Here is a 23145-nt window from a genome sequence, read left to right on the forward strand (position 1 = left end):
AAATGTTTCGTATAACCTCATTTGTAGGTGGTCAGACTTTATCTTAAATCTCCATGCTATTTTTAAGGTATGGGGAAAAAAATTAGGGAACCAGATGGAGTTGTCTCTGGAAATTTTCAAAATAAAGGTGCCTAAATAAGGCATCTCGGGGAGCGTGAAATCCTGAGAATCTTGTGTATTAAGACTCTCTCTCTTGTTTTCTTTCAGAAGTGCTGAGTGCCTTTTAAAGTAGGTTACTGTCAGAAGTGTAAGCCATCATCACCTTTAATGGTGAAAGTCAGACCATTCTTACTTGGATGTCTAAATTTAGATTTTGGTGCCTAACTTTAAGTATCTTATTTTTGAAAATTTTGGTTTATGATTTTATTTTCTAACACACAACTTTTTTTAATATAATCTTGTTGACAGATGAATGCTTCCTGTTTTGTGTTTTGCTTGGAGAGCTAATTTTTAAACCACTACCTTTGTATACAGTCTCCCCAGTAGGCTTACAGATACATATTTTTTATACAATAATATTAAGAAGTCATATTGTTGTACGTAGACTTCAGAATAATGAAAAGCATTCATATTGCAGAATTGTAAAATGAAGTCTAGTTTTGGTATGTAATGCTTTTGATAAAAATGGAAGTCTGTGAGTACTTGTTCTTTTCAGGGAAACTTTTTCTGTCGGATGAATAAATGGTACTTGAGAGAACCGGAATACATTAATACACTCTGTGTAATTGTGGACATTCCAAAAAACAAATATGAAGTTGAAGTGTCGCTGAGCAATCTGATTTGAAACAGTCTTGTAATCTGTAGAATTTCCATATGTACAGCAACTTTATAAGAAGGAGCTTCATGTACTGGAAAAGACTCAAGTACTAAAATTACAGATGTTTCTGATATTGTATTTGAGTTAGCAGGAATTGTAATGCTGCTGCTACTACTACTAACAACCCTGGAAATGGAAACTCCTCTTATACAGTAGTCAGCTACAGCTTCTGTAAGTTTTGCTCTATGAATGTCCTCTGTCCCGACCTGCAGGGACCATCTTTTGTATGGTGAGAAGTAACTTAGATTCCATGCTGTTTTTGTCCTGGGCTACACCTGAGTAAAGACCAACACTTGTGTAGAAGTTTCTCTGTAAGTTTTGGTATGCTGTTGTCCGCTATGGCATAGGGTGAGATCAGAATATTAGATTTTTTTTTTTAATAGATCATGATCATGAAGTTAAACCACAAGTCCACATAGGACTGAGCCCAAGTTTCTAAACTTGTCTGCTGTGTTTAGCGTGATACATTTTATATGGTCAATATCTAGCATTTTTTTTTTAATCACTAGTGGGTAACTTAAAGTAGTAATCAGGAGGAACCTGGTAAAAGATACCACCAGCCTCTGGGGGGGATACCTTGCAGCTGAATTCCCTGAGCTAATGTCTGTGATGCTCACAGATTGTCTGTGGGACTTCAGAGTAGATGGGCTGGCATATGTCTTCCTGGAAGTGCACTCATGAGTTGTCTTACCTAGAATTAGTGAGGCGCTTGTACAGAATTGGTTGTTTGCTCAATCTTTTATCTTTGGGTCTGTTTTGGATATTTAATTTGTTTGGGTTGGGGATGTTTGACCATTGATGTCTGCATTTTAGTACAGGTTCTATTCCATACCAGTTTTGGCACAAGAGATGTTTGGTTTCCACACAGATTCTGAGGCTAACAGCTCATGACTCTTTGATCTTCCTGGTGGTTAAACATGCCTGACCTCTCATTCCAACACGGAAGTTTTTCTGGGGTGGGGGAGAGAGCCTCCAAAAGCCATTATCAGCTGTTACAAGGTTCTAGTCAGCTTGGATCCTTATAACCAGAAGCAGTTACATAAGTGATCTATAGGAAATGAAGAGCTAGATTGGTAGCTGGGATGTTGCCTGAACCCTGTTCTTTTTCTATGCAAAAACTTTGTGTGTGTATGTGAGTTATAACTGAGCCCAAACAATATTACTTGGCCTCATCCATAGACATAGCAATGAATTATTGGTTAGTGGACAGTTTTTTTTGTTTTTTTTGTTTTTTTTATTAATCCGTTCTGCTCCATCCTTGTTACACTGTTCATGGAAAAGATAAATTGCTTCCAGGCGGAGGCCCGCTATCTGTTGTTCTGATCCTTGCTCATATTATTTGGTGAAAACAGTGTGGCTATAATGAATTACCAGGCATTATCGTTGCTATTGTTTAGCAAACTGATGGTGTTGACCGTACTTAAGGTGAGATGGGGAACTCATTATGTTTAAGAAACCTCCTCCTGATGCTAGAGAGTATGCTGCTGATTGCTAAGTAACAGTCCTCGTTTAGGGAAAGTGATTTGAGAAGGTAGCAGTTATTCAGTTCCAGTCCTGCTTGGATAGCAGTAATGGTCTAGGTTCTGGCCTTCCTTTGGAGTTGAAACTGCTTGTTATGGGGCCATAAATCATTGGGCATGTGAAACTTCTTGGCAGCTATTGATTTGCCATGAGTTGTAGCTTGACATTGCTTATGTTTTGGAAGTGCTCTTGGTGATGAACAACTTGCTGAGGGATATGACATATGGAATCCTTCAAGAATCTTTCTTATCACCTACAGGATCTCCTGGCAGGATAATATCTAAACATACTAAAGTGTCAATATTTTTTATATCCTATGCAACTGTATATGTCTTGCTCTGTTGAAGTTCATTCTCTGTGCTGGCAGAACGTTTGAATAATTTTGCCGTCTGGTTGTAACTGAACTCTCTACACTGAGCCTTGGGTATAAGTCTTGTTGCTGGAAGAGGTGGTTGATGTGAGGGGCTCTACTCCTTGTTTCCCCAATTTATGAGGGGATTGATTCAGAGGTAGTGACTCTCTGGTTAAAAATTTTCATGTCTTTCAGTTACACCTTTTCTAAGAGTGCCATTTATCAAATGTTCTAGGAAAACTATTTAATCTGCTGTACCTGTGGCAACTTTGCAATGGTATTGTCTTATAGCAACAGTGAGGCATGATCATAGTAAATCCCTCCCTGCAAGGCTTAAAGTAGGACGTCTCCACTACATAAGCTTGTTCAGAATGCCGCAGCACAGTATCTCACTGGCTTGAGCAACCATAGTTGTATTACACGTTCTCTGTGCTCTTCAAAGTGTCTGACTATATAAATGTGGGGGTTGAAGTTGGTAATGTTGAGTTTTAAATGTTGTATTGGTCCAGATCGGGGTGGGCAAACGTTTTGGGCAGAGGGCCACATCTGGGTAGGGAAATTGTATGCAGGGCAGGGAGTTGGGGGGCAGGAGGGAGTGCAGTGTGCAGGAACGGGCTCAGGGCAAGGGATTGGGTCAGAGGAGTGGTGTGGGGTGTCTGAGGGGGGTTGGGGTGCAGGAGGGGCTCAGGGCAGGAGTGAAGGAGGGGTGTGGCAGGGGGCTCAGTGCAGGAGGGGTGCAAGGTGCAGGCAGGGGGCTCAGGGCAGGGAGTTGTGGGGCGGGGTGCAGGAAGGGTTCGGGCTCCGGCCCAGTGCCACTTACTTAAAGCGGCTCCGGGGTGGCAGCAGTGTGGGCCAGGGCAGGTTCCCTGCCTGCCTGCCCTGGCCCGACGCTATGCTGCTCTAGGAAGCAGCCGGCACCACATCCCTGCGTGGCCCCTGGGTGGGTGGGCACAGGGTTCCACGCGCTGCCCTTGCCATGCCTCCAGGTATCTCCCCCGAAGCTCCCATTGGCTGCGGTTCCCCGTTTCCAGCCAATGGGAGCTGTGTGGGGCGGTGCCTGGAGGCAAGGGCAAGGCACGGAGCCCAAAGCCCTGACAGGCCGAATGCGGGCCGTAGTTTTCCCACCCCTGGTCCAGGTTGTGCACAAGACCTAATTCTGAGGCAATAGTTGTACTTTGACGTTCACCCACATTTTAAGGAGTCCACCATTGTGCCTTTGGCTGGCAAGTTACACCTTTTATTATGGTGAGCTGTATAATGTGGAACTCTCTCTTCCCTCTCTCTCAGTTCATCTTTCTTAACTTTTAAAAATATCCTTTTAATTTGCATGTGCTTCACTACTTTTGGCCCTTTATTTACTAACTTCATCCTTTCCTTTTTGTACTAGACCCCTTGTTTGTTTGTACAGCTCCCAGCATGCTTTGGTGGGGGAATAATTTATACGTTAATGTTAGTCTTGGCTCTGCATTAGACTTACGGAAAGGTGCAAGCTATAAGAAGAAAAAGTAATGGTTGATATCTAAAAGTTTTTTCAGAAATCTGTGCAGGCATGCATATTTGTTTGTCCTTCATGTTAAAAATGACAAGCAGTCTTGAGCTATTGTGGATTCTAAATGGCAGCAGATATTTCTGTATCTTGGGCAGGGAAGTGCATAGTGCAGAGATTCTCCAACTTTCGTAATCGGGACAATGTTGTAACAGTATGTCTCATGGATCCTCTTCTCTCCACTTCCAAATCATGTGGACCAGTTAAGTACTAAGGTATCTTTAGCTTCTAATACAGAAACCAGTGTAAGAGCCAACATCATGTGACCACCCACTGTTCTACAGGCTCCTAGCAAGTGGTCCACTAAACAGGTTGAGAGCCACTTCACTAATGGTTTACTCACTTCATTGGCAATGCTTGCTTTTGACATATACGCTTCTGTTTGATAAATGTCACACTACAAAACTTTGTACCAGATGTCAATATAGTGAGCCTAAGTGTCTGTATGTTACAGTGGTTAATAATAAATCTTTCTCATCCTCTGCCTGCTTCTAGAGCTTTTGGCCATTAAAGTTCACTGTACAACATAGTCTTAAGCATCTTGGTGTCCTCCATGTGGAGGTATGTCCATTCCAGCAAAACTCTGCTAATAAGCGTTGCTCAGTGCTGTTTGTACATTCTCTTTACAGAACATCTTTATTTGTGTTTTGTATCTTGCTACTTGATATGCATAATAGCTTGAAGGTGCTGTTGATTTAAATCTTTCCAGCTCTTTGTAATGCTGGCAATAATGTCTATGTTTTAAATCTGTGGAGTAAGGTGAAAATTGCTACTGCATTGTAAATGTGCACTTTTGGCTCAGGTGGTGATCTACTTGTTCCAGACTGAATATCATATGCAGAAAGTGCCTTTAGAAATTCAGGGAAAAATTCCTTGATCACTGAGGATGGTGTTTGTCAAAACTCCTCCAGTTAAGTGAAATCCATCTGTATACATAATTACTCACCAAACTTAACAAAAAAATAAAATTTTTTTTTTAAGTTTTAATGTGGCTAAATGTCCCAGTTTATATTTTACACTTGCTTGCAGTTTTCTCTTCGTTGTGGCATATGTGTGTTCTGCACAGTGTCAAAACACAATGTTGCCATGTCTGGCTTGGCAAGCTAAACTTGATCTTCATGAAAAAGTTAAAGGACTGAAGCAACCTTAAAATCCCTATAAGCAAGCACAATATGTTATTCTAGAAGTGTAAATATTCTGCTTTTATTTTTCTCTGGGAGGATGGGTAAGGAAAGTAAAACATTGATGAATACATTATAGGTAATATACACATTACATTCAGACTTTTTTGCAAAGACTTAATACTTCCAAAGAAAAGGCTAGTTTGTGTTTTGTTGCAAATATAGTGACAATAAGTATGGTATAATATAGTTTAGTAGAATGTGATCTTGGACTGTAGTTCATATCTGAACTGGTTCTCAGTCAAGGAAACTGTCCAAACAGTGTGGATGCCCAGAGGCTGTTCTGTGGAACACACATACACTTTAATCCTATTTCTAGGAAAAAAAAGTGTTGTTCAATGCATTTTTAATTGGTCTGCTGCATTTGGGCATAGTTAGAACTTGTTCTTACATGTGAAACATCTACTCTGTGTAATACCTAGTAATTACCATTTTCATAAGAAATGAATGATGTATTGTAATTTTTTCCTTCCCTATTAATGTTTTACTTTCAAAAAATATACAAACACAACCCCCCCCCACAAACATAAACTATGTATAATACATAATAGTCTTGTGTTAACCATTTGCTACCTTAACTATAGTTGAAACATTTGATTATATGTAATATGAACATTTGTATTACACAGTTAACAAATGTTTATAAAAATCTAGTTAGTTTCAAATCTTATTCTGCCTTATTTCATGTACAGAGAGATAAAGAAGGAAACTTTAGAGGAGGGGGAAAAAGAGAAGAGGACAGAAGGAAGTATGGCAGACGAGGAGGTTATTGCAACTTTTTCTAACAGTAGTAGAATCTTGAACTCCTTGTAAGAATTATCCAGTTGACTTGAGTGACTTTTTTTAAATCCAGTATTGGTCAGTATCTTCCAAAATTTAATCCTTTAATGTAAATTAAGCTTTGATTTAATTTTGGAATATGGTGTGGTGTTTTTTTTTTTTTTTTTTTTTTTTTACTGTAGCACTTGGCTTAAGGCTTTATTGTATTTTATAAGCTTACCACTATTTCATACTGCATCAGCTGACAGCCCTCCTGCGGGGGGGGGCCCCCCCTCACTTGAGTTTTCAGTACGATGTGTGACTTGCTTAATGCAAAACTTTGATTTATACAGTCTGTATTTATGACCGGGCTATTAAATGAGAGCTGTTAAAGCAGTGGTGGGCAACCTGCGGCCTGTCAGGGTAATCCGCTGGCGGGCCACAAGACAATGTTTATATTGACCGTCCGCAGGCTCGGCTGCCCGCAGCTCCCAGTGGCCGCAGTTTTGCGGATGGTCAATGTAAACACTGTCTTGTGGCCTGCCAATAGATTACCCTGACGGGCTGCAGATTGCCCACCGCTGTCTTAAAGGAAATTCTTTTTGCAGGGGTGGGGGGGAGTGGGGACAAGGAAGGTGAGCAGTAAGCTTTTTAAAGCCTATGCGTAAATCCTGATACAAGAAAGTAAATGCAAGAAAATTTACACACACTCAGAGAAGTGATTTTTTTCTTCATATAATTAAAGTGATGTGAAAATGGTCATTCAAAGTGCGGGGTGAATTCATTTGTGATAAGCGTAGTTTGCTGTTGCTTAAAACACTTTGAGTTCTCTCTCAATACATGTTAGAAGTTTACTGAATGTTGAATATAATTTAAAAAATCTTCCTGATTTGTTTATCCTCTTCGTAGCTTGGGTCACAACAACTATGGCTATTGGTGCTGTTTCTGAGCTCTGGTTTGCACTATAAACATATGTTGGTATAACTATGGATTTTCTACACCCCGAGTGACTCACTTATATTGACCAAACTTCTAGTGTAGACAGCTCTATGTCAATGGGAGGGCTTCTTGGTATGGTAGAGTATCTATGCCAACAAGAGAAGCTCTCCAGTTGGCATAGGTAGCATCTTCACTAAGTGCTACAGCACTGTAATAAGTGTAGACAAGTCCTGACATACTGGAGGAAATAAAGCTCTTGGATTTTGATGGGTTCTTGGAAATGTACACTTTAACATGTTGAATATTTATTTGAGTCTCATGTTACTAGTTTTGAAAGTTTCAAACCTGTTTTGTATTACTCTAAGTATACATTAAGCAAAGGATGGTTTACAGTAAAGGGATGCTGACAAGTAACAGTTTGGCCACAAATCTAGATTTTTTTTTTTTGGTAGCAAGTAGTGTTTTACAAAATCTGAGTCAGAAACACATCATGACAGCTTTCTTCAAAACTTACTATAAGTTTTTTGCATTAATCAAACCATACTTTCACACTTTGCAGGTGACTCTAGAGTACCTAAAAGTAAAATGAACTGTAAACAAAAATGAAACTGACTTTTTTTTCATTGGGTGGGATCTAGACTGAGGAAAAAGAGTAAATAGCAAATCTGATGAAAGCAAACGAGACTTTTAAAACTGCTTCAGTTCAGTTTCTAGAGGTGGTAACTTGAGTAGGTAGTTTACTTAAATATGAACTATTTTGTCCTGGCCATTGCTTTCAGTAACACTTCCCTCCATTTTGTACATTTTAATTTCACTTGACTTAAAGATTTTTTTTAAATTTAAAATGAATATGTTCCGAATGCAATGCAATACTGCAGATGCAATACTCTTGGGAATGAAGTATTATTCATGCAGGGACAGGGAGAAGCAAAATGAACATTAATCTTGTTTCGTGGATTATGGCATACACCATTGTTGGGAGAGGGAGGAGAAAGGAGAACTTGATGGCTAGAGGACTGGTAAAAGTGATAAGGTATGTTTTTTTTTTTTTAACCTCAGGGTTGCCAGAAAAAACTCCAGTTAGGTCAGTAGCTATTTGAAAGCTTACCATCTGAAGACTTTTAAATGGCTTATGTGATGTGATGGTCTCAGTCCAGGTCCCAGTAGATAGGTGCCTATGTTATCCTCACCACTACATTATTAGGGCCCTACCAAATTCACAGCCATGAAAAACGCATCACAGACCGTGAAATCTGGTCTTTTGTGTGCTTTTACCCTATACTGATTTTATGGGGGAGACCAGTGTGTCTCAAATTGGGGGTCCTGATTGAAAAGGGACTTGTGGGTATCACAAGCTTATTCTGGGGGGGGGATCGCTGTGCTGCCACCCTTACTTCTGTGCTGCCTTCAGAGCTGAGCGGCCAGAGAGCAGCAGCTGTTGGCTGGGTGCCCAGGTCTGAAGGCAGCACCCTGCCAGCTGCAGTGCAGAAGTAAGGATGGCAATGCCATACCATGCCTCCCTTACTTCTGCACTGCTGCCTTCAGAGCTGGGTGGCTGGAGAGTGGCAGCTGCTGACGGAGGGCCCAGCTCTGCAGGCAGCAGCACAGAAGTAAGGGAGGTGGTAGCATACCATGCCGTCCTTACTTCTACACTGCTGCTGGCAGTGACTCTGCCTTCAGAGCTGGGCTCCCGGCCAGCAGCCGCCACTCTCCAGCTGCCCAGCTCTGAAGGCAGGGCCGCCGCCTGCAGCAGCGCAGAAGTAAGGGTAGCAGTACTACAAACTCCACCCCCTACTATCCTCCCCCCCCCCCAACCCCTTTTTGGGTCAGGACTCCTACAATTACAAGACCCTGAAATTTCAGATTTAAATAGCTGAAATGAAATTTTCAATTTTTAAAATCCTACGACTCTGAAATTGACCAAAATGGATGTGAATTTGGTAGGGCCCTACGCATTATGTATGCTACAGAACTGTGTGGGAACATTACACTGCCACTGCTTGTACTGTTTATCTACTTTTATAGCCCACTGAGTGCCTGTATTGCAACCGTATAGTTCAGGGGTGGCCAAACTGTGGTTCACAAGCCACATGTGGCTCTTTTACCATTAAAGGGTGGCTCAGGGAGCTCCCCCAGGCCCCTTCCCCCATTCTCCACCTACAGGACTCGGGGGGGGGGGGGGCGGCGGCTCAGAACCTCTGCCTTGCAGTGCGGTGGTGCAATAAGGGCTTTTGCCCAGTGGGGAGGTGGGGTCTCAGGGCTTCATCACTATGGGGTTCACCTGCCAGGGCTTGGCACTTCAGCAGGAGCAGGGCTGAAGCCCTGAGCCCCGGCAGGCATGCCCCAGCTCTCAAACTTCTGAAGATTTTCATATGCCGCTTGGAGGGCCATTAAGTTTGGCCACCCCTGGTATAGTTCTTGATGCTGTACTTGATTGTGTACACACAGAGCATTTCAGATGAGTGTTGTCAGTAGGATTAAAGGGACATCAAGGCTTCTTTTAAAAACACCCCCTCCTCTCTCTCTCTCTTTTTTTTAAATTTTAAGTAACTAGTAACTTCTAAGATTATACTAACTGAAATAGATTAGAGGACAGAAACTATTCCTCTCCGCCCCCGGCTTACTTTGTGCATTTGATGTGACTGTGTACAGTCAGTTTCACTGTTTCCTTGTTCCTTGGCCTCCCCTGTTGCTGTGAGACACAGAGCAACCTGGAAGAGAAACTTAAACCAATGTAAAACAATTGGCAGGGAGACTTGGGCAGGTGGTGTGCTTAAAACATATATATTTTTTTTTTTTTTTTGGAAAGTGGAGTTCATTGTTTGTTTTTTCACATGGACTTCAAGCACATTTGTAAATGTGAATTAGTTTTTCCTTGCGCTTCTTAACCTGATCATATATATATGTACGCTTATGCTTATTTAATAAATAAATTAAAAAAAAGTAAAAACCTTTATCCTGTTTAGCCCTCCTTTTTTGTAGGGATATACAGTTCATTCAGACGAAGTAAACAGACTTTTTCTAGATATTTACTGCCTAGAGAGAGAGTTTTATCTCAAGCCCGCTCACTTTAAAGCTTGAAAATACTATACTTAAAATTTTGCTTTGCGTCCATCATCCTGGAAACCAGCATCCTTTCTGGCTGTAGTCTGCTGGATGGCAGTTTTCATGTCCTTGGGCTTGAGGTTCTTTTTCTTAATGCTGTGCTTCTGAGAGCAGAAGGGTAAGATTGGTTTAAAAAACCTCCAGCAAAGCAGTGTTGCCAGCCCTCATGATATTTTATTACTTAAAGCCACAGTTCCTAGTGACAGGTGATGTGGTGATCTCGGCATTCATTTAAGAAGGAGAAAAAGGGGTTGTTTCTTGCCCTCGTGGTTGCAGAGAAAAGCTTGAAATTTTGATGAGTGCACCTCAAAGGCTCAAAAACCAGAAGGTTGTTTTTTTTTTTAAAGACACTCTCATGAAGTTTGGGGGCCTGATTCGTGACTTTTGAGATTTGGTGATTTTTGGTAAAGGATTTGCTGCAGGTTTCCTTCAAACAAAGTCTTGCCAAATTTTGCTATTGTCCTGGCAGAGACTGCTGCTCCGTGCTTTGCTTTTTTCTGTGCTTATTCCATCAATGAGGGGTAACTTCTTTCATAGAACCACTCTTTTGTTCGTTTCCAAAGACGATTGCAGGTGCAAAGATTAAATAACTTTTTTTTATTAGGATCTATGGAACATTTCTCAAGGTCGTTAATGCCTTGAACTATTTTCATCTGAGAATGTCAGAGTTAGTATTTTGGTAGAATTGAAAAGAGGAAATATTTCTTCACCAGTTGATCGCCTGATGAAGAAGGAAGGCAGCCAGTCCAAACAACTAGGTTAAAGTTTCAAAAGAGAAATATTTCAGCAATTTATAGCGATTATGACTATTTTTAATTGAAGAAACTTAATTTTCATGGCAAACAGAACTTTGTATCCTCATAAAACATAAATTCTAGAAACTTAAACCAGCTGAGCAGTTCCTCTGTACAGAGAACAACATTGGAGTTTGACTTGAGTGCTCTATATACTTGGGGTTAAGATTTTTCTGGTGTCTGTGTTAGCTTGACTTCCAGTTCCTGCTGTTTGTCTTGTGGTAGCTTCTAGAGGTTTTAACTAGGTTTGGCCCCCATCGTTCTAGGCACTGTACAATCACATAGTAAATGCCCCAATTACTCAAAACTTAATGAAAACACATGGGACTGTGTGTGTGGTTTTTGTTCTTCTCTTGGCATGGAGAAGGTGATATCTGTTGGAGCATTTCTAAAACTGCAACCTGCTGTTGTCTGGGCAAAAGTTAGCAACTTGTTTAATCTGTTTCCACAAAGTGCTCTTCTAGAATGTGCCTAAACTAGGAAAACTGGGACCTGTATTGCTCCACAAAAGACAGCAACAGTGGAGGCTATGCAGTAAAGAGTTCAGATCTGTGTTTTTAGCCTTGTCTTAAGAACTGTTTAAAGAGAAGCCTGGCACTGTTGAAGCTAGAATGAAAATTATGAATGTTAATTCCAAAATCTCTGTCAAACTTCTCATTCATTTGTACAAATATAATGGTGTATTAAACTGAGTATGTAAGGGACTTTTGAAGGCTGTTCTGAATTTAAACTCATTAAGTCCTCCCTATGCCTTCAAGATGATGTAAATTTGCCTTTATTTTGCAAGATACATACCACTTGCATTTGATTATTACTACGTAGTTAGACTTGGGAGACTGTCTCAGGATTTCCCTAACTGAGGAGTCTATTCTCCCTCTGTGCATAAACTCCCATTAATGTTAATGAGAGTTGCATGCCCATCGGGGGCAGAACAGACCCCCACAGAAAGCATCAAGTTTTATCCAATATTCTCCAGGTAACTAAATATCATCCACCTTCTTCTCCTTTACTCTAAATTGTTCTGGACATTAAGTTCAGCCAGAAGTGTCTCTGGTGGGTTTTTTGGGTGTGTGTGTGTGTGTGTGTGGTTGTTTTGTGGCTGTGGTGCTTTTACATTTTAAAAAAAAAAAAAAAGAGAGACAGAGATTTTACATATGGCTGACGAAGTACTCCCCCCCACCCCCCTCCAAATTTTGTACAATGCCTTTTATTTAGAAAGATTTTATATTAAACTTATCCCAGGCCTTTTAAAGATGACTTGCATTTGGATATCTGGGAAATTGAACACTTGTGGAACAATTTAGAATCCACTTATTTAAGAATAGAAACTTTTGGATATTGGTATTTTGAATTGGCCTAAAAGTGTATTCCTTCTTGCATGTCATAATCAATGCTTGTACATATCCTACAGGCATTCCGTTCTGAAATTCAAAATCTAGGTTACTAACATACACCATATTCAAACATAGGGATAATTCACACACATCTATCTTTTAGGCTTGTTCCTGCCAAGGAGACTTATTTTCATTAATTGAACAACAATCAATATCAGACTGAGCTGGGGGTGCGGGTTACCTTTTCATAACACAAATACTTAATTAACATTGTTTAAGATTGCACATGCTATTCAGTAGTAATAAAGTAACCACTTTATGCAGAATGGTTCTCTGGAGCCAAAGATTTGAGATAAAGGGAAAGAATACTTAAAATAGATCCGGGTCTGATTCAGAGTGCCTGTAACATGCAGTCTGTTGTAATGAAGGTCTTTAATCTTCATTTTTTAATGTGGTAGGTGAAACTAGATGCTCTCCCAGCAGAGTATGGCTGTCTGGTCACACGTAAGCTGTCTAAATTTGCTATTGAAATGATTGTATGTTAGAATTTGACTAGTGTTGTTACAAATAAACTTGCTATAAACATTCATAACTGTATTCTTTTTATGATTTTAGTATATACCAGAATTCATTTGAGACTGGATCTTAGTGGATATCTGTTCTTTAGGCACAACCCTTAAGGAACAAAGGTTTCATCGAGAATGAGTTGGTGCAGACTAGATTAGTTATGAATACTTGTATAATCCTGATAGCATGCTAAATTCTGATATTGATGCATGCTAAATTGTGATATTGATACACTCTTATGGATACATTTGTAGTTTTAAGCCCATAACAATGGTTGATAGACTAACATTTTCTAGTGGTTTTGGAGGAAAATAAGAGACAGTGGTCATTTGTAGGAAAATGAAGTGGTTGGGGGGGAAAAAACTCCCTTCCTCAAGAGCATGCTTTTGACCATTTGAAATGCAGACCCTGAATTATTGCAATAGGTGCAAAGATTCATTTCTGTATCTTTCCTTCCCCTGTCTGTAGACTACTACCCCAAAACAAAGCTGGGCATAAAGACTGGAAATACCTGTTCTTAGAAGCACCATTTAAAAAAAGTAATTGATGCACGAGATTTTATTGTAAATTTGAGATCACTTAAAGAGCTATATAGAAATCAGCCATTTAACCTTTGAAATGGTGCAGAGTTTATTGTGCAGTTAAAGTCCAATACCATTAAGCTTTGTGGTTAATGTTTGTTCTGTTACGTTGCCCGTGTTTGCCACGGTTTGATCAGACTGTGGTGAACTGCAAAGCTGCATGTATGGTAAGATGCTCGTTCCTGAATGTATTTGGATATTTCTGAACACAGAAAAACAAGTATCTCCTTAGCTCAAACATTTTCATAACACATGGTGGTTGTTAAACTTGTAAAGAGCAACAACTGCAGTACCCTTATTCCAGACCAATACTTGTAAATTGTTTCTTTCGGGGTGGATTTGATTTAAATCAATTTGATTTAAATCAGTAGTCAGGAAGATTTGATTTAATCATGGATTTCTACATACAAGTGCATTCTTGTTGGTTGGTATAACCTTAATACATATTCTTCACAACTCAGAGATAGATGTAGGTTTCATTTTTAGAAGGTACACACTATATACAATCTGAAAAGTTTTCAAAATAAATCACTTTAAGATTAGTTTTACAGCTATATTAATGAATGATTGTTTGGTTATTTCATTAACCAAAGGTAATTGAAGCAGATAGTTCACTGCCCAATGACTTCATAAATATCTCCAGTTCAACAGGTTAATCATTAATATTTGGAGGATTTTCTTGCCATGCTGTGTTAGGAGGAGAACATCACCAGACAGACATGTAAATTGTTTTATTTAACTGAAACAACAACGTTATGTATTCTGGATTTTTTTCTTCATCGTCAAACATATAATATTTTAACCAAACAAGCGTATGAATTTTTGAATTTAGTTAAACATTCAATCTTTTTTAAAATCAGGTTTTTTTTTGTTTAACTATTTTAGTTAAACAATTTTAAGGAAATATTTAAAAAAACAAATTAAATCGACTGTGTCAGCTAGGTCAACATGAGAAACTTAAAATATTGACTTCTGCAGCTAACTCAGTCGTCGTCTTCACCTTCATTTTCCTGTTTGTTCATAATCTGGAAAAGAAGAACAAGCTTTCCTGCTTTTTCAGGTCCCAAATAATTTCTCAATTTGGAATTAATTAGTCCAAAGGAAGAAAATATTCTTTCTGTACCGGCAGAAGAAGCTATTGCTGTTAAAAGTGAAATTATCACTTCAACTGTCTCTGAATCCAAGTGTTTAAGCGACTTCCACCAGTTCACTGGTTTGACTTTCTCTAAAACATCATCAGCAAACATATATTTCTTGAATGGTTCACCCTAAGCGCTGAAGTTTGTTTATAGTTGGCATTATGGAGGGATGGTTGCTGGATGCATTTTATCAAAAAAATCCGATTTAAATTAAAAAAAAATTTTTTTAAATCATTGATTTTTATCCACCCTGGTTTCTTTAGTGGATTACAGTATTTTATAGTTGGCTTTTAAAGCAAATATCTGTGTTTTTGAAATTCTTTAAATAGCAGCTACTAATAAACTTAAACCTCTGAAGACTAGGAAATACAGAGTTAAAGTAATGTCTCTCAGTCTCCCACAACCATAAATATAACGGCTCCCTGGAGCTCTCAACAGACATTTGTGGGAGAGTGGGGGAAGAAACGAAACAAACCTGATCTATCCCTAACAAAATCCACTACTTCTAGTGGTGTGCTGTGTAGTGTCCAACACAATGCTATAGTCATTCCTCTTCTTATATGTTCACTGAACCTAACTGTGTTAGGTCGAGCTGCATTGATCCAGAAAGTCATTGCGGCAAGTTGCCAGAGCTCATGTTGCCATCTGAGGAGATGTTTAAGTGCAGCTGGAATTGGGGATTCTTCTCCCCCACCCCGAATTGTTGTGCAGGAGGTTTGCATAGATGATCACAATGGCCCTATTGGTTCTAAAAATCTAAGAATGTCTGAAAGGTGTGGGTGTGTGTTTGTTTTAAACCTCTGTACTTTCATGGCTACCACTATCATCTCCAGAGACTGATTGATTGATTTATTTATTTATTACCATAGCATCTAGGAGCACTAGTGATGGACCGGGACTCCACTGTGGTAGGTGTACAAACGCAGACCAGGTATGTCAAGAAGATAAGGGAACAGAAAATTGCCTCAGCCTGTTCACGCTCTTGCATATTCTCGGTGCACACCAGAACTTCACATCTGTGCTCATTCACTGGTTGCTGTGCACCCTCTCTGCCACATGGTCTTCCCTGTTGCTGTGGGAGTGCTAACTGTTTGCTGCCACATACATCACCGTGTGCCACAAGTGTTTCAGAGCTAACTGAAGGCAGAGGAAATCCGAAGGATAGAGACTAGTAGATGTTTATGTGGCAAGTCATGGGTTTGTTCTCAGTAGATCAAGTGATTGAGCATAGTTTAGCCTTAGCTAGCTTGTGTTCACTAAGCCTGACCTAAATTTGGACTTTATTCTATTCACGACAAGGTCCACGTGGTTTTCCCCTCACAACTCTTCACCCTCTGTGCTGTCTTCTGCGTGCTTGGGGAGGGTACAGTCCTGAGAGCTCTCACAGGGACTTGTTGCTCAAACAGGACTGAGTTAAGGCAACATTACCTTAATTCTCTTTCCTGGGTTTCAGAGGTTTATGCTTAGCCTCCCTCCAATTCTGTAATGGCACATGGCAAGATTAGGTAACCTTAACACTGATCTAACAAAGTTCGTTGGTAGGGAATATTACTAGATCTTTCAGGAGCCTTTGGTACTGTTGACCCTGAGATGCTTTTATCATGGTATGACTGAGGAAATATTTTAAAGTAGCTCTACTTATTTCAGTTGGAGGGATCTCAGAACAGGGTGATAGGTAACTTTATCTTCTCAGAGGGCTCTCTGTCCCCCTTGTCACTTCTTTTCCTAATTGGTGTGTGAGAACTTGCTTCAGTGTCATCAGTATGTTTATGATGCTCATCTTTATCAGTTATGGGGGCTGTAGGGGAGAGAGTTCTTTACTCTTCCAGTATTTTGGCAGAGAACAGGATCTGGATTAAATGTAGTTACCTTAAACTCATACCAGATAAAGAAAAAGTGGTAAGCATTTTGAGATGGCAAGATGCCTTCATTTACTTGCCATATGTAGATCTGATTGGATTTGTAATTGTTTCAGGACTCTGATAGAAACCGTGTCCAGAAATTCCTTTCCTTTCCTCTGGGGCTCACACGTTGTGCCCTTACACTCAAACACAGATGTTGGCCATAGACACCTGTTGTTTTGCCACCTCTGTAGCTTCTCCACATGCTGTCTCTGGGACTAATTTTGTGAAGGGGACTCAGATTTCAGCGAATACTCCTGCCTTTCTGAGTGCATTTTTCTATGTACTCAGAAGTGGTTGTTAATAGGCTCCAAGATGAAACTGAAGGAGCTGATTCCTGTCTTTAAAACAAAAACAAAACACCGAGGGGCCCAGCTGCATGGCAGACCTCTGTTGACCATCATGCAAGGTACATTTTCATTGGTAAGCTAACTGAAGGGTGGCAAGCAAAAGGGATGGCTGGACAGACTGTTCTCGCTTGTTAACCTTCTAATTGGGAATTACCTAATCTAAACCCAAGCCTAGCTATGTTGTGAAAGCACAGACAAATTTATTTCCTTGTCCTTGCCTATGCTAGTCCTCTTGTCTGGACTCTCTAAAGGTTGTGAACGGGGGAGGAAAAAAAGAAATCTAGATGCCCTGTCTCTTCTCTATTATTATCATGCTGCTGCAGGTTATGATGTATTTTTGCTACCTTTACCTGGGAAATATTTTTTTTTCTCTTGATCTCATCCATGTGCCGAGACAGTAAGGGCCACCTGAAAATGCTTGTAATATATGTATTGTGATGATTATGGCTCTGTATCCTGTGGCCAGCTGGTTTTAGAAACTTCAGCCCGATGCAAAAGCTTCTAGGGTCAGTTAGTATTTTCATGCACTGATTCTGGACCAGAATGGACAATGACCAGACTAGAATTTTAAATGAGTCTTTTGGTAGTGATCCTTGCCTTTTGATTTGTCTGTAAAGAAAGGTGGGGTTTTTTTTCTTTCTGTTTTTGAAGAACAAATATGAATTTATTGGACACCAAATTATTAAGATAGGCAGGGGGTTACATAAGATTTTGAAGAGTTGAACATTGAACAGTTATATTATCAGATATTTGAAAAGAAGTACTTGTGGCACCTTAGAGACTAACCAATTTATTTGAGCATAAGCTCTCGTGAGCTACAGCTCACTTCATCGGATGCATTCGATGAAGTGAGCTGTAGCTTACGAGAGCTTATGCTCAAATAAATTGGTTAGTCTCTAAGGTGCCACAAGTACCCCTTTTCTTTTTACGGTTACAGATTAACGCAGCTGCTACTCTGTAACTAGATATTGTTTGGACGCTTACAGCTTCCAAGCACTTGTCTGACAGCAGAATTTGTCCACTAAATATCTTGCTTTTTTGTGGATAGGAAGATTGACTGTCTGATGGTAAATACTTTTCTTTTCTTTGCTGTGCTATGAGACTAGACTTGAAGGTTTGCTGTTAAAGAAGGAGAAGGCGGCAGGTAATAGTGATAGGCTGTGTTTTCCAAAGTATGTTTTTCTTTGCAGCTCTTAATTTTATAGTGTGATTATTAGACAACATGGTGATAAACATTAAGGCTATTTATTATTTTATCATTTATTTTATTATAAGCATAATTTTCAACTGCCTGTTCGTTGTTGAGGTAAGCAGCGCATGCTAGCCACAGTTTGAGCCAACGTGCAAGCCAGTGTTACAATTTGTGCTGTAGCCGTGTTAAGTATTTCTCTTATGTATCTGAATATCTTTTAAATTTGTTTACTCTGGAAAAAACAACAAGATTAATATTGTTTCTGTAGATAATTTATATTGGCTATGCTAATAAAATATACAGTGAATGTTACTTAATAGATCAGTTGTCAACTACTTTTAGGCCTCATGCTTCTTGGATTAACTGTAAGTGGTTGGTGTGTCGTCTCCCCCCCTCCCCCTTTAAACTGCATTCTGTGACATTCGAGAAATTCATAGTGGAACGAATGATATCATTTATGCTGTAAATGAACTTAAATGAACCCTGGCGTTGATATATTTCAAGAATAAAAGGTTAATAGACATAAAAATTAAACATCACCATAAAGGTTTTCCTTTGCATTGTAGAAGAGGAAGATGGCATATGGGAGAATGGACTGTCTTACGAATGTCGGACTCTGCTTTTCAAAGCAGTTCACAACCTGCTGGAGAGGTGTCTAATGAACCGGAATTTTGTGCGCATTGGGAAGTGGTTTGTGAAGCCTTATGAGAAAGATGAAAAACCTATAAATAAAAGGTAGGCTATCTTGTGTCTCAATTTTGTTTCACTGCTTAATTTACTGCTTAGGGTAGTGACTTTTAACTGCATACTGAGAAGGAAATGGTTCATTGGCATGGTCTCATACTTTCTGTGCATGCTCTGTGGTATAAGTTGGTGTGGGACCATGGGTCCTGTGTCTTCCTGGGCCCCACTTCTGCACATTTGTTGAAATTTCCTGATACGAGAATCTGCCTGTGTTGCTGTTCTTGCATACTGGGTATCAGGTTTGATTCTCAAAAGAGAAGACAATGTCTTGATGTTTGCCTGCCCTCTCAAAAGCAGCAGCAGATCTCTCCTGTACTGCTTTTCTTTCCCCCACCATGAATGGATTTCTGGGCAATCAGGACGAGAGTAGATAAAGGTGAAGCAGAGACTTCCAGAAAGGAATAGAAAAAAGGGGTGGTGAGGTACACAGATAATGTAACTGGCTTGTTTCAGAGTTAAGGACAACACTGATACCTTTTTCTCTGGGCAAGTAGCTTCTGGGTCTGGGGAGCATTTTAAAGACCGTACCTGGGAAAAGGATAAGCCACGCATAGCTCTCTAGCCTGAGACATTTGGAGGGGACGCCACTTCCAGCACTCCTTTGCCAGAGAGAGCAGTGTGTGTGGGAAGGTGTTCTACTAGAAGGATGCACAGAATTTCATGGATGAGGACAGAAAAAAGACAGCCTAATTTTGATCTTGGCTGGAGCAGTTTTTCAGCATGGTTCAAACAATGTCTTCACCCTGTCAATGTTACCTAGCAGTCAATAGCAAAACAAAGTTAGAAAGTAGGCTTCTTTCTTCATTCATAATTTTAGGCTTTTCTGATGCCTGTTTGTTACTTCCTCTGTGCTGTTGTGCTCTACTCAAAATTTTTGAATTTGTCCGTCAGCTGTAGGCATCCTTTCCTCTTCTGTTCCGTACTATTCAGCCTAAACTTCTGCTTGCTCTGAGGCATCCGTGCCCTCTTCCTTTCTCCTGTTTGCTGGCAATAGGATCTGTAGAACATTGGTAAAGAGTGTATTTTTAAGCAGTTAGGTCAGTGTTGTCTTGTTGAGCTATGGGCACGGCCAGTTATGGTATGAGGAATGGTAATTCCAAGGGCCATTTGAATCTGTCTTCAGTTATGCTATTGCACCTCTGACCATAATCCAGTAAAAGTTGTCAAAGTGATGTAATGATCACTAACTTTATGTATCAGCTGGAAAAACTAATGGAAGCACCTGTATAACAGCAGTGAAATGGCTAAAGTTTTGACTAACCAATTTCTGTTAAACTTCTTTGCTTGATAATGTTGATATCTAGTAAATGCCTTACTACTGTGAAATGGGATGTAGTATACAACTTCACTGTTATAACATGTGGCTAGTTTTAAAAAGTCTTGGTTAGATTAATAAGGAGAAGTGTATTTTAAGGTCTAGAATCTTCTTTTAAAAAAGCTGTGTGGGTGGAAACCCGCAGACTAAGCTCTAAAATCATAGGAGTCATTACTGTTTTTTCTGCTGGATCAAGTACTATTTCTTTGAGAGGTGTGAGGAGAAGAAGCAATTGTTATGCAGCCTTGATAACAATAGGCAAATGTAGGTAGTCTACCTGATAATCTGAAAGCTACCTGGCACAGTAACTTTTTGATGTGAGAAGAATGGAATAGTTTTCAGGAAAATTTGTGTCCAGCTTCTTCCAGTATCTTTTTTTTTTTTTTTTCCTTATCTGATCTCTAGATTCAGACTGACCACTTATGACGGAGTAGTGCTACTCGTGCACAGGGATGATTTATATGTGGTGCATGCCACATTCACAGAACTATTGTGATTTAAAGCACTTCTACTGATGGGTGTAGCAGTACTTCTCTGTACCTTTTCATGACTGGTTGCTAGATATTACCGCCTCCACCACCCCCCGTGTACCTGGCTAGGCAGTTTGTGACGGTGCCTCTGATCCGGACCTTGCCAGTTACCGTACTGTTGACCTCCCGATGGGCCTACTGCTCCATGATTTACATGGGGAAACCTTTTTGAAGATCATTCAGAAACCTCAGTTTGGGATTTAGCTGCCTGCCTAACTTCTTGAATTGGTGGTCTGTGGTGCTTCTTGAATTGAACGTCTATGCTCCTGTCAAGGTTCCTTCCCCACTCTGAACTCTAGGGTACAGATGTGGGGACCTGCATGAAACCCCCTAAGCTTATTTTTACCAGCTTAGGTTAAAACTTCCCCAAGGTACAAACTATATTTTACCTTTTGCCCTTGGACTTCATTGCTGCCACCACCAAGCGTCTAACAAATATATAACAGGAAAAGAGCCTGCTTGGAAACGTCTTTCCCCCCAAAAAATCCTCCCGAAACCCTATACCCCCTTTCTTGGGGAAGGCTTGATAAAAATCCTCACCAGTTTGCATAAGTGAACACAAACCCAAAACCCTTGGATCTTAAGAACAATGAAAAAGCAATCAGGTTCTTGAAAGAAGAATTGTAATTGAAGAAAAAATAAAAGAATCACCTCTGTAAAATCAGGATGGTAAATACCTTACAGGGTCATCAGATTCAAAACATAGAGAATCCCTCTAGGCAAAACCTTAAGTTTACAAAAAGATACAAAAACAGGAATATACATTCCATTCAGCACAGCTTATTTTATCAGTCACTTAAACAAAACAGAATCTAACGCATATCTAGCTAGATTACTTACTAAGTTCTAAGACTCCATTCCTTTTCTGTTCCCAGCAAAAGCAACACACAGACAGAGAGAACATCACACAGACAGAGAAAAAACCTTTGTTCCCCCCCAGCTTTGAAAGTATCTTGTCTCCCCATTGGTCATTTTGGTCAGGTGCCAGCGAGGTTATCCTAGCTTCTTAACCCTTTACAGGTGAAAGGGTTTTTCTCTGGCCAGGAGGGATTTTAAAGGTGTTTACCCTTCCCTTTATATTTCTGACTACTCCATAGAATACATTTGCTACCAGTAGTTTCCAAATTCAATTCAGGTTGTTGCATATGATCTGTAAAGCCCTATGTGTTTTGGGGCCTAGTTTAGGTGACAGATTTTTCTGTGTACTGTAATGGCAGTTTAGGAATAGCTTGGTTGCTTTTGCTGACAGTTTTTAGATTTAAATGTCAGCGGTATTCAGTGAAGACCTCTAGACTCTGTAACTGTATTCTCATGTCAGTCAGTCTACTATGACAGCCAGACCTACAAGGAACCAAGCTCATCTTTTCACTGATTCCTCCCCCCCCCCCCCCCCGAAGATCTGCTGCACACCCTTTAAATAGATGGGGTGGTTCTTGTGTTGACTCAGCAAATTCTTAAGTTTTGTACACTGTTACACTCCTCTTTTTCATGCTTGCGTCCTGATGTACATGTTCCCAGAGTGTAACTGTAGCAAAATCAGTTTAAACTAACACCAAATAAGGATTGATCTTTTCATAATATATCCCTTAAGGTCCTATGCTGATGATGCTATGGTTGTAAATGAGTAGGTGGTAAAGGAAATAACAGTTGCATGGCTTATACTCTCTCTGTCAAATTAAGTGTTTATGACCTGACATCTAAAATGAATAAGCCTTTTGAAAGGCTATCATTGAATAGTTTTTATTACGTAAGTTAATAATTCATTAAAAGTCTTGCCACTGAAAGCACATAAAATGATTAGCCTTTTAAATATCCTTACCTTTACTTTTGTGTCCTTCAAATCTCCTGTTGACATAGCCTTAAGGCAATAGGCTTTACATTCTCCCAAGAAAACCCCCAAACACACACTGAGGTGAGCCAACTTTCCTCTGGGTGTCACATGTGTGTAGTTTAATCACTTTAGTCTTGTCAAAGGTACAAGTGCGAATCTCTGTGCTATTAGGGTACATTGCCTCCCTATTTTTCTCCACCAGAAAACCAAGTAGCCATATGTATATTTTATAAATGTAAAAGTTCCTGTGTCCTTATGAAAGACTTGAAGGAAAAAGAGAGTTAAATATTCCAAATCCACAACTGCTACTTCCCTCTGGTTGGAATGCTCTGAAACTTGTCATTTTATTGGGTCTGTCTTTGTTAATAATTATTGTATGGTACTTAACATAATCATAGAATAAATCAGATTGGAGTAATTGTTAGTTAAATGTTACCCCAGGGATGATTCTTCATTGAGGACTAACTTGGCTTATTAAATAAAAGTTAAAAACAAGTACTGATGTATAATGATATGGGTCTTGTTAAATATTAGGAATAAGTACAATTTGCTGAATTTTACAGCACAAACTGCAACATCATTAAATGTTGCATTTTTTTTTTTGACTGAGCAGTTCTGATTAAAATGAGACTACCTACATGCAGCTC

General features: G+C 39.7%; 1 protein-coding gene across 1 annotated transcript in view; it reads left to right on the forward strand.

Moving 5' to 3' along the window:
- Nucleotides 1-23145, forward strand: part of MED13 (mediator complex subunit 13) — a 79438-nt gene that overhangs the window by 3243 nt on the left and 53050 nt on the right. The window contains exon 3 of the mRNA XM_084650880.1: nucleotides 18645-18813. Within this exon, the coding sequence (XP_084507006.1) occupies nucleotides 18645-18813 (169 nt within the window). The remainder of the gene's footprint in view (nucleotides 1-18644; nucleotides 18814-23145) is intronic.

This window comes from Lepidochelys olivacea (genome assembly GCF_965140295.1).
Source record: "Lepidochelys olivacea isolate rLepOli2 genome assembly, chromosome: 17".
Taxonomy (NCBI): Eukaryota; Metazoa; Chordata; order Testudines; family Cheloniidae; genus Lepidochelys; species Lepidochelys olivacea.